The 14,466-nt window shown below is 41.4% G+C and overlaps 1 protein-coding gene across 8 annotated transcripts in view; it reads right to left on the reverse strand.

Annotated features, from left to right (window-relative positions):
- The window catches only part of KLHDC1 (kelch domain containing 1), a 542,525-nt gene that overhangs the window by 196,107 nt on the left and 331,952 nt on the right, over positions 1-14,466 (reverse strand). For 7 of the 8 annotated variants that reach the window (XM_053697655.1, XM_053697661.1, XM_053697658.1 and 4 more), the window contains one exon: positions 4,170-4,250. The exons of the other annotated variant lie outside the window; for it this stretch is intronic. In XM_053697655.1, coding sequence (XP_053553630.1) covers positions 4,170-4,250 — 81 coding nt within the window. The remainder of the gene's footprint in view (positions 1-4,169; positions 4,251-14,466) is intronic. 8 annotated transcript variants of the gene reach the window in all.

Genomic DNA, 14,466 nt, shown 5'->3' on the forward strand with positions numbered 1-14,466 from the left:
ATCTGAGGAGATAAATTCGCATAATCCCCATTCCACTGTCTGAGCATGCATATTTGCAGTGGCCTGAGATGAAAGCGAGCAAACGGGACGATGTCCATCGCTGCTACCATTAATCCAATGACCTCCATACACTGCGCCACTGATGGCCGAGGAATGGACTGAAGAGCTCGGCAAGTATTTAGAATCTTTGATTTTCTGACCTCCGTCAGGAATATTTTCATGTCTACCGAGTCTATCAGAGTTCCTAAGAATGGAACTCTCATTTGTGGAATAAGTGAACTCTTTTCTATATTCACTTTCCAACCGTGAGTTCTTAGAAAGGACAGCACGATGTCCGTGTGAGATTTGGTTAGATGATACGTTGACGCCTGAACCAAAATATCATCCAGATAGGGCCTGAGGACCGCTAGAAGGGACCCTAGCACCTTTGTGAAGATTCTTGGAGCTGTGGCCAACCCAAAGGGAAGAGCCACGAACTGGTAATGCTTTTCCAGAAAAGCAAACCTTAGAAACTGATGATGATCCTTGTGGATAGGAATGTGAAGGTACGCATCCTTTAGGTCCACGGTGGTCATGTATTGACCCTCCTGGATCAATGGTAAGATTGTTCGTATAGTCTCCATCTTGAACGATGGGACCCTGAGAAATTTGTTCAGGAACATTAATTCCAAAATAGGTCTGAAAGTTCCCTCTTTTTTGGGAACCACGAAAAGGTTTGAGTAAAACCCCTGTTCCTGTTCCAGTTTTGGAACTGGACAAATTACTCCCATGGAATAGAGGTCTTTTACACAATGTAAGAACAGCTCTCTTTTTGTCTGGTCTACAGACAAACGTGAAAGATGAAATCTCCCTCTTGGGAGAAATGTTTTGAATTCCAGTTGATACCCCTGGGTCACAATTTCTAATGCCCAGGGATCCTGTACATCCCTTGCCCAAGCCTGAGCAAAGAGAGAAAGTCTGCCCCCCTACTAGATCCAGTCCCGGATCGGGGGCTGGCCCTTCATGCTGTTTTTGTAGCCGCAGCAGGCTTTTTGGCTTGTTTACCCTTATTCCAGGTCTGATTAGGTCTCCAGACAGACTTGGACTGAGCAAAATTTCCTTCCTGCTTATTGGTGGAAGGGGATGCAGTGGGTATTCCTCTGAAATTTCGAAAGGGACGAAAATTATTTTGTTTACCCTTCCTAAGAGGTTTATCTTTAGGTAGGGCATGGCCTTTACCTCCAGTAATGTCCGCAATGATTTCCTTCAATTCAGGGCCAAACAGAGTTTTACCCTTGAAAGGAATAGTTAACAGTTTAGACTTTGAAGATACAGCAGAAGACCACGATTTTAACCATAGAGCTCTGCGCCAATATTGCAAAACCTGCATTTTTTACAGCATCAGTGATAAAAGAATTCGCTAGTTTGAGGGCTTTAATTCTGTCCAAAATGTCGTCTAGGGGCGTCTCTACTTTCAGAGACTCTTCAAGGGCGTCAAACCAGAAAGCCGCCGCCGTAGTTACTGGAACAATGCAGGCAGCAGGTTTTAATAAGAAACCATGGTGAATAAATAATTTCTTTAGAAGACCCTCTAATTTTTTATCCATAGGGTCTTTGAAAGCACAACTATCTTCAATAGGTATAGTTGTACGCTTAGCTAGAGTAGATATTGTTCCCTCCACCTTAGGGACCGTTTGCCAAGAGTCCTTAATGGTATCTGATATGGGAAACATTTTCTTAAAATTAGGAGGGGGAGAGAACGGTATACCTGGTCTATCCCATTCCTTTCTAACAATTTCCGAAATTCTTTTGGGAACCGGAAAAATATCAGTGTAAGTAGGAACTTCTAGATATTTATCCATCTTACACAATTTTTCTGGAGGAATTGTAATGGGTTCACAATCATCCAGAGTTGCTAGGACCTCCTTGAGTAACAGACGAAGGTGTTCAAGTTTAAATTTAAAGGACGCTAAGTCCGAATCTGTCTGAGGTAATATATTCCCTGAATCTGAAATTTCTCCCTCAGACAATAATTCCCTAACCCCCAATTCAGAGCATTGTGAGGGTACATCTGAAATAGTTAATAAAGCATCAGAGGGTTCAGTATTTACGTCAATACCTGGCCTACTGCGTTTACCCTGCAAACCTGGCAGTTCAGAAAATACCTCATTGAGAGTAGTTGACATAACTGTAGCTATATTTTGCAAAGTAAAAGAATTAGACGCACTAGATGTACTAGGTGTCATTTGTGTGGGTGTTAAAAGTTGGGACACTTGAGGAAAATTACATGGCATATCCTGATTCTCTTCAGACTGAGAATAATCCTTAGACACACTTTCATATTCTAAAATATGTTCCTTACATTCTAAGGCTTTATCAGTACAAGAGGTACACAGTGCAAGAGGGGGTTCCACAATGGCTTCTAAACATATAGAACATTGAGTTTCCTCAATGTCAGACATGTTGAACAAAGTAGTAATAACCACAACAGTTGGTAAATAGTTTATTTATTAACAAAAACTATTTTGTAAAAAAACGAGTACTGTGTCTTTAAGAAATAAAAGCACACAATTTTTTCCCAAACACGCTTAAAAACGTCTATAAACGTTTAAAACCTATGTATGGATATATAAGTTTGCCAAAAAATATTGCATCCACATGCAACAATTGAGTTTACTCTCTACAGGAACATTAAATAAAAAAAAAAAAGTCTAAATAATGACCGCTGCACCTCGCCACAGCGCCTACCTGCCCCCAGAGAACTGCCAAATGAATCGACACCAATCCGGATAGTGTAAAACACAGATAGGGCCCAACCGGAGCTAATGTCTGCTGTTTCCTTCAGAGTAAACTGCGCAACTGAGGCGTGAAAATAGGCCTGGCCACAATGGACGTCGCACTTAGAAATTCAACTGCCGCATGTTGGAAGCAGTTATAAACAGCGGGGCATGCCCCAAAGAATCTCTTTACTGTTGTAATAAACTTATGAACAAAAGGTCCAAGTGTCAAAAGTATATTGCTTGCAATAATGTAAGAAAGAAAAAACACTCCCCTTTACATTTAGGACTACTGCTTACCCTGTTCCTTATAAGGAACCAAATACAGCCAATTCTGATATACAAAGTTTCCTCAGAAAAATTAGGCTGACACATACCTCAAATGCTGCTTATTGCATGAGACCGTCCTCCACACTGAAGAGTTTCTTTCATATTACCTTCAGATTTGTGGGAACCATAACTGACCTTAGTAACTGCTGCTAAGATCATCAATTTCAGGGAGAAATCTTCTTCCATATCCTCCCTGAGTAAAATAGTACTCACCGGTACCATTTAAAAATAAAAAACTTCTTGATTGGAGAAATTAAAACTATCATTTTATCACCACTATCACTTTACCCTTCCTATTACTAGCACAGGCAAAGAGAATGACTGGGGGGAGGAGTTAGGGGAGGAACTATGTAACAGCTCTGCTGTGGTGCTCTTTGCCACTTCCTGTTAGCAGGAGGTTAATATTCCACAAGTAAGGATGAAACCCGTGGACTCGGCATATCTTGTAAAAGAAACATGGATATCTATGTTCATTTATGCAGTGTTTTGGGAATTTTTAATGAATAGCAATAAAGTGGATAGCAGAAATCAACAAGAACATGTCATTTTCTGAAATGGTCATGCCTTTGTGGATATCAACCCACATATGTAACCATATCTTAAAGGGACTGGAAACCCCAACATTTTTTTCATAATTTTTATTGAACAAATAATTTTAAACAACTTTCCAATTTACTTATGTTATAAAATTTTCTTCATTAGCTTGTTATTCTTCGCTGAAACAACAGCATTGCACTACTGGAAGCTAGATTTACAAATCTAGTTAGTCAATCACAAGAGACAAATGTGTGCAGGCACCAGTCAGCAGCCAGCTCCCACTAGTGCCGGATATGTGCACATTCTTTCTCAACAAAGGATACCAAAAGAACAAAGCACATTTTAAAATAGAAGTGAATGTCTTAAAATTACATGTTGTATCAGAATAATGCAAGTTTAATTTAGACTTCCCCATCCCTTTAAGCCTTAATTTATTAACAAAAATAATACATAACACACAGGGGAAAAAAGGATGAACTGCTTAACGTAAAATATTTTTTTTTCTATACAAAGTGATTAAATATATACTGTACGCTGAAAACTAACCAGTACACGCCCACCAAACACATATCCTTTATTTCCTAACACAGCACAGGAATGGGCAGCTCGTGCTTTAGGTGCATTTTTCTGTAAATATAAAGAGAGAAAAACATAATAATACACAGACAAAGGAATTATGTTTAAAGGGAAAGTGAATAAAAAAAAAATTCTATGTAATTTCAAGGGATATGAAAAAGCGCTCATTTTGTGAAAAAAATATGTTGTTAAATCAGAGTAAACATAAAAAAACACAACTTGTTTTTTGTAGAATGAGCAGTGTAGTCACTGTGTTTATTGATTGGGCATAACACATATTCTCACAGAATGAATTACAACAATCAGGGCCGTCTTTAACACAGGGCAAAAGGGGCAGCTGCTGATGTGACATGGGGAACACACACATTCAGTCCTAATACTGTCACAGTCAAAAGTTCTCTGCTTATATATTTTTTTTTTAAACTGTGCCAGACCGTGCCTGTGTCATGTGACATGCCAAGCTATTGCCATGTGCTGTTTTAGATGTGCACTGTGCAGCACTGAATGCAAAGCCCTAACTCGGCATCCAGCCATTCCCACTGCATCAGAAAAGGTCCTACTGGGGTTACCACTGTTACCAGGTAACTGCTCTGGTGGTGGGGATTGTTTCTGGGTAGGGCTGACTGTAGGCGCATGCAGCAGAAAGCTGGAACGACAGGCACGTGAGGATTTGAGCATCTGTGCAGCTGCATACACTGCTCTCTTCAGTCGTGAGGCTGTGTGACTCATCTCACACTGTATCCATGCAGCCTTGGGCAGACAGCATCCAGTTTGCTGGTCCCCTTAGCCCTGCTCTTTCTGCTGTGGCCCTAAGATCAACTAACTGAAGTTTGGTAGGTGAACAGTGCTTTGTAGAAAGGTGTCAGTGGGAAGAATAAGTGAGTGCACACACGCCCCTCCCCGTGCAGCATTGTCTAGTGCAGGGTGAGAGGGAACTTCCTAGTTCCTAGCAAAGAAGTGACATGTGATGCTGTGGCTGATGTATAGTGTCATGCTGATACGCCACACATTAATTAATGTAAGGATTATTTTAATTTTTATAGTTTTTGTTTTCTCTCTGTCTCAGATTTTACAGCTTCCCATAGTAGTTCTGCTGTTCCAGTCAGTAAACTTATATTTGTCTGCACCTCCATGCTTCCTCTTCAGTCTTTACCTTGCTTTGCTCCTGTTGGCTGCCCTAAATCGCTTTAACCAGCTAACCTCACACCAGAATCACATTCAAAAGAATATTAAATGAATCCACAGTAGAGGAATTTATATATTTACTGCTTAGGTCCAGTTTCACATATTGCAATTTATTTCATTTTTTTTAAATGATTAGCCCAGCAGTGGATGATCCACCGCTGGGCTAATAATTTTAAAAAAATTATAAAATAAATTGATTTAGTTTTTTTTGAGGATGTTGGGGTGGAGAGCGAAATTGCATGGGGTGGGGGGGGGGGGCAAGAACATTTTTGCCCAGGGTCCAGTCAATATTAAAGATGGCCCTGACCACAATTATTGTCACAAAAAGGTTCAAGAGCTACAGTCTTACTCTGGGTGGATACTAATAAACAAATCACCCACATTTGTGAGGCTCACCTAATCATAGTGGTAATTACTACAGGGATCTTTTTTACTTGCAGAGTGTACTATAGTTGACTTCTTAGCTGTAGGCCAGTTACCCCTTTGAAGTGAAATAGTGTGTTTTGAATTTTGATCCACTTGTATGGAATATTCATTGATATTCAAGGACACCCCAGCAGTCCTGATTAGTTTTTTGTACTATAAAGTTTTTAAATGTTTTGAATGAGGTTATTTGTATACCCTTTTTCCGAATCTGGGTGAATTAAATGTTGTCTTATTTTTTCCCCTCTTTTTTGGTCTCATCTATATGTACAATTTGCACAGCTATTTAGCATTAATAAGTGTGTGCCTAAAAGGTGTTTCTTTTTTCTTTTCTTTTTGGTACAGTTAAAATATAATTGATGCTAACCTGATAAATTAATATCCTTCTTGGTGGTGAGAATTCACAAGCTCCTTACATATGGGAATTCAACACATAGACACCAGGAGAAGGCAAAGACACCCAAAACACCAAAATCTTTTAGTCACTTCCACTTCCCTGTGCCTCCCAGTCTCAATGTATAGCTTAGCAGAGGAGAAGAACAGAAAAGTAGAAAAGACAAAGTAGGGTGAATGAGGTGCAAACTAAAATTGCTGCCAACTAGCAAAAATAAAATAAACTTGAGTAGGTTTCGTGGACTCTCACCACCAAGAAAGAAAATAACTCAGGTAAGCATAAATTATGTTTTCTATCCACCTAGATCCCATACCCAAGTTGAGGAGTCCACGTAAAAAAAATAGTGGGACAAAATTAAAGGGACAGTCTACAATAGAATTGTTATTGTTTTAAAAGATAGATTGTCCCTTTATTACCCATTCCCAAGTTTTTCACAACCAACATTACTATATTAATATACTTTTTACCTCTGTGATTACCTTGTATCTAAGAACCTTCTTCCAGCCCCCTGATCACATGACTGAGACTGTTTATTATCTATTGTCTTGCAGTTAGCATCGTGTTGGGCTAAATAACTCCCTGTGCCTGTGTACAGTGTTATCTATATGGCCCACGTGTACTTTTAGTCTCTTTGTGTTGAAAAGGAATTTAAAAACTATGTGATAAGAGGCAGCCCTCAAGGGTTTACAAATAAGCATATGAGTCTGCCTAGGTTTAGTTTCAACTAAACCTAGGCAGAAAAAAAGCAAATTTGATGATAAAAGTAAATTGGAAAGTTAATTAAAATTACATGTCCTATCTGAAAAATTAAAGTTTAATTTTGATTAGACTGTCCCTTTATGGCAGGCACCTATTTATCAGACACAGCTGCCTGGAGCACCTTTCTGCCAAGCGCATCCTTAGAAGAAGCAAACACATCAAAAAGGTAAAAGTTTATAAAGGTGTGCAAAGAATACCAAGTTGCAGCCTTGCAACTTTGTTCCACTGAAGCTTCATACGTTGTGGTGAAGACTTTCCTACCGCCAAGTAAGCTCAATGAACTAAACTCTTTAACCAAGTAACTAAAGCAACCACTGATGTCTTCTGGCCATTACGTTTTACTGAGAAATGCACAAAAAAATTGGAGGATTACCTAAAGTTTTTAGTAGCTTGCAAATTATATTTCAAAAATTGTCCTACATCTAGATTATGCAATAGTCTTTCTTTTGAATTCTTTGGATTGGGACACAAGGAAGGAACTACAATGTCCTGATTAATGTTCTCTAAAGAAACTACCTTAGGTAAGAAACTGTAAAGCGTACGGAGAACTACCTTGACATGATGAAAAACAGAATTTATGCTTACATGATAAATTTCTTTCTCTTGTGATGTATCGAGTCCACGGATTCATCCATACTTGTGGGATATTCTCCTTCCTAACAGGAAGTGGCAAAGAGAGCACCCACAGCAGAGCTGTCTATATAGCTCCTCCCTTAGCTCCGCCCCCCCAGTCATTCGACCGAAGGCTAGGAAGAAAAAGGAGAAACTATAGGGTGCAGAGGTGACTGAAGTTTTTTTAAAATAAAAATATACTACCTGTCTTAAACAGACAGGGCGGGCCGTGGACGCGATACATCACAAGAGAGAGAAATTTATCAGGTAAGCATAAATTCTGTTTTCTCTTGTAAGATGTATCAAGTCCACAGATTCATACTTGTGGGATACCAATACCAAAGCTTTAGGACACGGATGAAGGGAGGGACAAGACAGGTACCCTAAACGGAAGACACCACTGCTTGTAGAACCTTTCTCCCAAAAATAGCCTCCGAAGAAGCAAAAGTATCAAATTTGGAAAATTTGGAAAAAGAATGAAGCGAAGACAAGTCGCCGCCTTACAACTCTGTTCAACAGAAGCCTCATTTTTAAAAGCCCATGTGGAAGCCACTGCTCTAGTAGAATGAGCAGTAATTCTTTCAGGAGGCTGCTGGCCAGCAGTCTCATAAGCCAAACGGATGATGCTTTTCAGCCAAAAGGAAAGAGAGGTAGCCATAGCCTTTTGACCTCTCCGTTTACCAGAATAAACAACAAACAATGAAGATGTTTGACGGAAATCTTTAGTTGCTTGTAAGTAGAACTTTAAAGCACGAACCACATCAAGATTGTGCAACAAACGTTCCTTCTTTGATGAAGGATTAGGACACAGAGAAGGAACAACAATCTCCTGATTGATATTCCTATTAGAAACAACCTTAGGAAGAAACCCAGGTTTGGTACGCAAAACCACCTTATCTGCATGGAAAACCAGGTAAGGTGAGTCACACTGTAAAGCAGATAACTCAGAAACTCTTGGAGCCAAAGAGATAGCTACTAAAAACAAAACTTTCCAAAATAGATGCTTAATATCTATGGAATGCATAGGTTCAAACGGAACCCCTTGAAGAACTTTAAGAACTAAGGCCTAGATTTGGAGTTTGGCGGTAGCCGTGAAAACCAGCGTTAGAGGCTCCTAACGCTGGTTTTAGTCTACCGCCGGTATTTGGAGTCAGTCAGGAAAGGGTCTAACGCTCACTTTTCAGCCGCGACTTTTCCATACCGCAGATCCCCTTACGTCAATTGCATATCCTATCTTTTCAATGGGATCTTCCTAACTCCGGTATTTAGAGTCGTGTCTGAAGTGAGCGTTAGAAATCTAACGACAAAACTCCAGCCGCAGAAAAAAGTCAGTAGTTAAGAGCTTTCTGGGCTAACGCCGGTTTATAAAGCTCTTAACTACTGTGCTCTAAAGTACACTAACACCCATAAACTACCTATGCACCCCTAAACCGAGGTCCCCCCACATCGCCGCCACTCGATTACATTTTTTTAACCCCTAATCTGCCGACCGCCACCTACGTTATCCTTATGTACCCCTAATCTGCTGCCCCTAACACCGCCGACCCCTGTATTATATTTATTAACCCCTAACCTGCCCCCCACAACGTCGCCTCCACCTGCCTACACTTATTAACCCCTAATCTGCTGACCGCAAAGCGCCGCTACTTACGTTATCCTTATGTACCCCTAATCTGCTGCCCCTAACATCGGAACAGCCAATAGAATGCGAGCTCAATCTGATTGGATGATCGGATCAGCCAATCGGATTGAATTTGATTCTGATTGGCTGATTCCATCAGCCAATCAGAATTTTCCTACCTTAATTCCGATTGGCTGATAGAATCCTATCAGCCAATCGGAATTCGAGGGACGCCATCTTGGATGACGTCCCTTAAAGGAGCCTTCATTCGTCGGTAGTCCGTCGGGCCAGCAGGATGTTCCGCGTCGGAGGTCTGCAAGATGGATCCGGAAGAAAGAAGATTGAAGATGCCGTTGATAGAAGACTTCAGCCGGATCATGGACCTCTTCAGCTCCCGCTTGGATGATGACTTCAGCCCGATCATGGACATCTTCAGCCCCCTGCTTGGGCTTGGATCAGGACATCGGAGGAGCTCTTCTGGATCGATCGGTGAACCTGGTATGGTGAAGATAAGGTAGGAAGATCTTCAGGGGCTTAGTGTTAGGTTTATTTAAGGGGGGTTTGGGTTAGATTAGGGGTATGTGGGTGGTGGGTTGTAATGTTGGGGGGGGTATTGTATGTGTTTTTTTTACAGGCAAAAGAGCTGAATTCTTTGGGGCATGCCCTGCAAAGGGCCCTGTTCAGGGCTGGTAAGGTAAAAGAGCTTTGAACTTTAGTAATTTAGAATAGGGTAGGGAATTTTTTTATTTTGGGGGTCTTTGTTATTTTATTAGGGGGCTTAGAGTAGGTGTAATTAGTTTAAAATTGTTGTAATATTTTTCTGATGTTTGTAAATATTTTTTTATTTTTTGTAACTTAGTTCTTTTTTATTTTTTGTACTTTAGTTAGTTTATTTCATTGTATTTATTTGTAGATATTGTATTTAATTAATGTATTGATAGTGTAGTGTTAGGTTTAATTGTAGGTAATTGTAGGTATTTTATTTAATTAATTTATTGATAGTGTAGTGTTAGGTTTAATTGTAACTTAGGTTAGGATTTATTTTACAGGTAATTTTGTAATTATTTTAACTATTTTAGCTATTGTACCTGGTTTAAATAAATACAAAGTTACCTGTAAAATAAATATAAATCCTAAAATAGCTATACGATAATTATAATTTATATTGTAGCTATATTTTTGTTTATTTTACAGGTAAGTATTTAGCTTTAAATAGGAATCATTTATTTAATAAGAGTTAATTAATTTCGTTAGATTTAAATTATATTTAACTTAGGGGGGTGTTAGTGTTAGGGTTAGACTTAGCTTTAGGGGTTAATACATTTATTAGAATAGCGGTGAGCTCCAGTCGGCAGATTAGGGGTTAATGTTTGAAGTTAGGTGTCGGCGATGTTAGGGAGGGCAGATTAGGGGTTAATACTATTTATTATAGGGTTAGTGAGGCGGATTAGGGGTTAATAAGTGTAGGCAGGTGGAGGCGACGTTGTGGGGGGCAGATTAGGGGTTAATAAATATTGGGGTCGGCGATGTTAGGGCAGCAGATTAGGGGTACATAGGGATAATGTAAGTAGCGGCGGTTTACGGAGCGGCAGATTAGGGGTTAATAATAATATGCAGGGGTCAGCGATAGCGGGGGCGGCAGATTAGGGGTTAATAAGTGTAAGGTTAGGGGTGTTTAGACTCGGGGTACATGTTAGAGTGTTAGGTGCAGACGTAGGAAGTGTTTCCCCATAGCAAACAATGGGGCTGCATTAGGAGCTGAACGCGGCTTTTTTGCAGGTGTTAGTTTTTTTTTCAGCTCAAACAGCCCCATTGTTTTCTATGGGGGAATCGTGCACGAGCACGTTTTTGAAGCTGGCCGCGTCCGTAAGCAACTCTGGTATCGAGAGTTGAAGTTGCGTTAAATATGCTGTACGCTCCTTTTTTGGAGCCTAACGCAGCCATTCTGTGGACTCTCAATACCAGAGTTATTTTAAAGGTGCGGCCAGAAAAAAGCCAGCGTTAGCTACGCGGGTCGTTACCGACAAAACTCTAAATCTAGCCGTAAGTTTAGGCTCCATGGTGGAGTAACAGGTTTAAATACAGGCTTGATCCTGACCAAGGCCTGACTAAATGCGTGAACGTCTGGGACATCTGCCAGACGTTTGTGTAAAAGAATAGACAAAGCAGATATTTGTCCTTTTAAGGAACTAGCTGATAATCCCTTCTCCAATCCTTCTTGTAGAAAGGACAAAATTCTAGGAATCCCAATCTTACTCTATGAGTAACCCTTGGATTCACACCAATAAAAATATTTGCGCCAAATCTTATGATAGATCTTCCTGGTGACAGGCTTTTTAGCTTGAATCAGGGTATCAATGACCGACTCAGAGAAACCACGCTTTGTTAGAATCGGGCGTTGAATCTCCGAGCAGTCAGACGCAGAAAAATTAGATTTGGATGCGTGAATGGACCTTGGATTAGAAGGTCCTGCCTCATTGGCAGAGTCCACGGTTGAACCGATGACATGTCCACTAGGTCTACATACCAAGTCCTGCGTGAACACGTAGGTGCTATCAGAATCACCAAAGCTCTCTCCTGCTTGATTCTGGCAACCAGACGTGGGAGGAGAGGAAACAGTGGAAATACATAGGCCAGATTGAAGGACCAGAGCAGAGCATCTATCAGTACCGCCTGGGGATCCCGGGACCTGGACCCGTAACAAGGAAGTTTGGCATTCTAACGGGAGGCCATCAGATCAAATTCTGGTGTGCCCCATAGCTGAGTCAGCTGGGCAAATACCTCAGGATGGAGCTCCCACTGCCCCGGATGAAAAGTCTGACGACTTAGGAAATCCACCTCCACAGTTCTCTACCCCTGGGATATGGATTGCTGAGAGATGGCAAGAGTGATCCTCCGTGCATCGGATTATTTTGGTTACCTCCATCATCGCTAGAGATCTCCGTGTTCCTCCTTGATGATTGATATAAGCTACAGTCGTGATGTTGTCCGACTGAAATCTGATAAATTTGGCCGCAGCTAACTGAGGCCACGCCTGAAGCGCATTGCATATCGCTCTCAGTTCTAGTATGTTTATCGGGAGTAAAGTTTTCTCCCGAGACCATAAGCCCTGAGCTTTTAGGGAGTTCCAGACAGCACCCCAGCCTAGCAGGCTGGCATCTGTCGTTACTATGAGCCACTCCGGCCTGCGGAAACACATTCCCTGAGACAGGTGGTCCTGAGACAACCACCAGAGAAGAGAATCTCTGGTCTCCTGGTCCAAATGTAGTTGGGGAGATAAATCTGAATAATCCGCATTCCACTGTTTGAGCATGCATAGTTGCAGTGGTCTGAGGTGTAGGCGGGCAAAAGGAACTATGTCCATTGCCGCTACCATGAGTCCAATTACCTCCATACACTGAGCCACTGATGGTTGGGGAATGGAATGAAGAACTCGGCAAGTGGTTAAGAGCTTTGATTTTCTGACCGTCAGAAATATTTTCATTTCTACCGAGTCTATCAGAGTCCCTAGGAAGGAAACTCTTGTGAGAGGGAAGAGAGAACTCTTTTTTTATGTTTACCTTCCACCCGTGAGATCTCAGAAAAGCCAACACGATGTCGGTGTGAGACTTGGTTAGCTGGAAAGTCGATGCCTGAATCAAGATGTCGTCTAGATAAGGCGCCACTGCTATGCCCCGTGGTCTTAGAACCGCCAAAAGGGACCCTAGCACTTTTGTGAAAATTCTGGAAGCCATGGCCAACTCGAAGGGAAGGGCCACGAACTGGTAATGCCTGTCCAGAAAGGTGAATCTGAGGAATTGATGATGATCTCTGTGAATAGGGATGTGTAGATACGCATCCTTTAAGTCAACGGTAGTCATATATTGACCCTCCTGGATCAGAGGTAGAACAGTCCGAATAGTCTCCATCTTGAATGATGGTACTCTGAGGAACTTGTTTAGAATTTTGAGATCCAAGATTGGTCTGAAAGTTCCCTCTTTTTTGGGAACCACAAACAGGTTTGAGTAAAAACCTAGCCCTTGTTCCGTTTTTGGAACTGGGTGGATTACTCCCATAGTATGTAGGTCTTCTACACAGCGTAAGAACGCCTCTCTCTTTGTCTGGTTTGCAGATAATTGAGAAACGTGAAATCTCCCCCTTGGGGGGGAGTCTTTGAAGTCCAGAAGATATCCCTGGGACACAATTTCTAAAGTCCAGGAATCGTGAACATCTCTTGCCCAAGCCGGAGCGAAGAGAGAGAGTCTGCCCCCTACTAGGTCCGGTCCCGGATCGGGGGCTACCCCTTCATGCTGTTTTGGAGGCAGCAGCAGGCTTCTTGGCCTGTTTACCTTTGTTCCAAGCCTAGTTAGGTCTCCAGACTGACTTGGATTGGGCAAAATTCCCCTCTTGCTTTGCAGAAGGGGAAGCTGAAGCGGGACCACCCTTGAAGTTCCGAAAGGAACGAAAATTATTTTGTTTGGTCCTTATTTTATTTGTTTTATCCTGAGGGAGGGCGTGGCCTTTCCCTCCAGTGATGTCTGAAATAATCTCTTTCAGTTCAGGCCCGAATAGGGTCTTTCCTTTGAAAGGGATGTTCAAAAGTTTAGATTTTGATGACACATCAGCAGACCAGGTCTTATAGCCATAACGCCCTGCATGCTAAAATGGCAAAACCTGAATTCTTTGCCGCTAACTTAGCCACTTGGAAAGCGGCATCTGTAATAAAAGAATTAGCCAACTTAAGGGCCTTAATTCTGTCCATAATATCCTCTAATGGAGTCTCCATCTGAAGAGCCTCTTCTAGAGCCTCAAATCAGAAAGCAGCTGCAGTAGTTACAGGAACAATGCACGCATTGGGTTGGAGAAGAAAACCTTGATGAACAAAAATTTTCTTCAGGAGACCCTCTAATTTTTTATCCATAGGATCTTTGAAAGCACAACTGTCTTCGATAGGTATAGTTGTACGCTTAGCCAGAGTAAAAATAGCTCCCTCCACCTTAGGAACTGTCTGCCACAAGTCCCGTATGGTGTCAGATATGGGAAACATTTTCTTAAAAACAGGAGGGGGAGCCAACGGAATACCTGGTCTGTCCCACTCCTTAGCAACAATATTCACAATCCTCTTAGGGACTGGAAAACATAATTTATGCTTACCTGATAAATTTATTTCTCTTGTGGTGTATCCAGTCCACGGATCATCCATTACTTGTGGGATATTCTCCTTCCCAACAGGAAGTTGCAAGAGGATAACCCACAGCAGAGCTGCTATATAGCTCCTCCCCTAACTGCCATAT

Source organism: Bombina bombina, chromosome 1 (genome assembly GCF_027579735.1).
Source record: "Bombina bombina isolate aBomBom1 chromosome 1, aBomBom1.pri, whole genome shotgun sequence".
Lineage (NCBI taxonomy): Eukaryota > Metazoa > Chordata > Amphibia > Anura > Bombinatoridae > Bombina > Bombina bombina.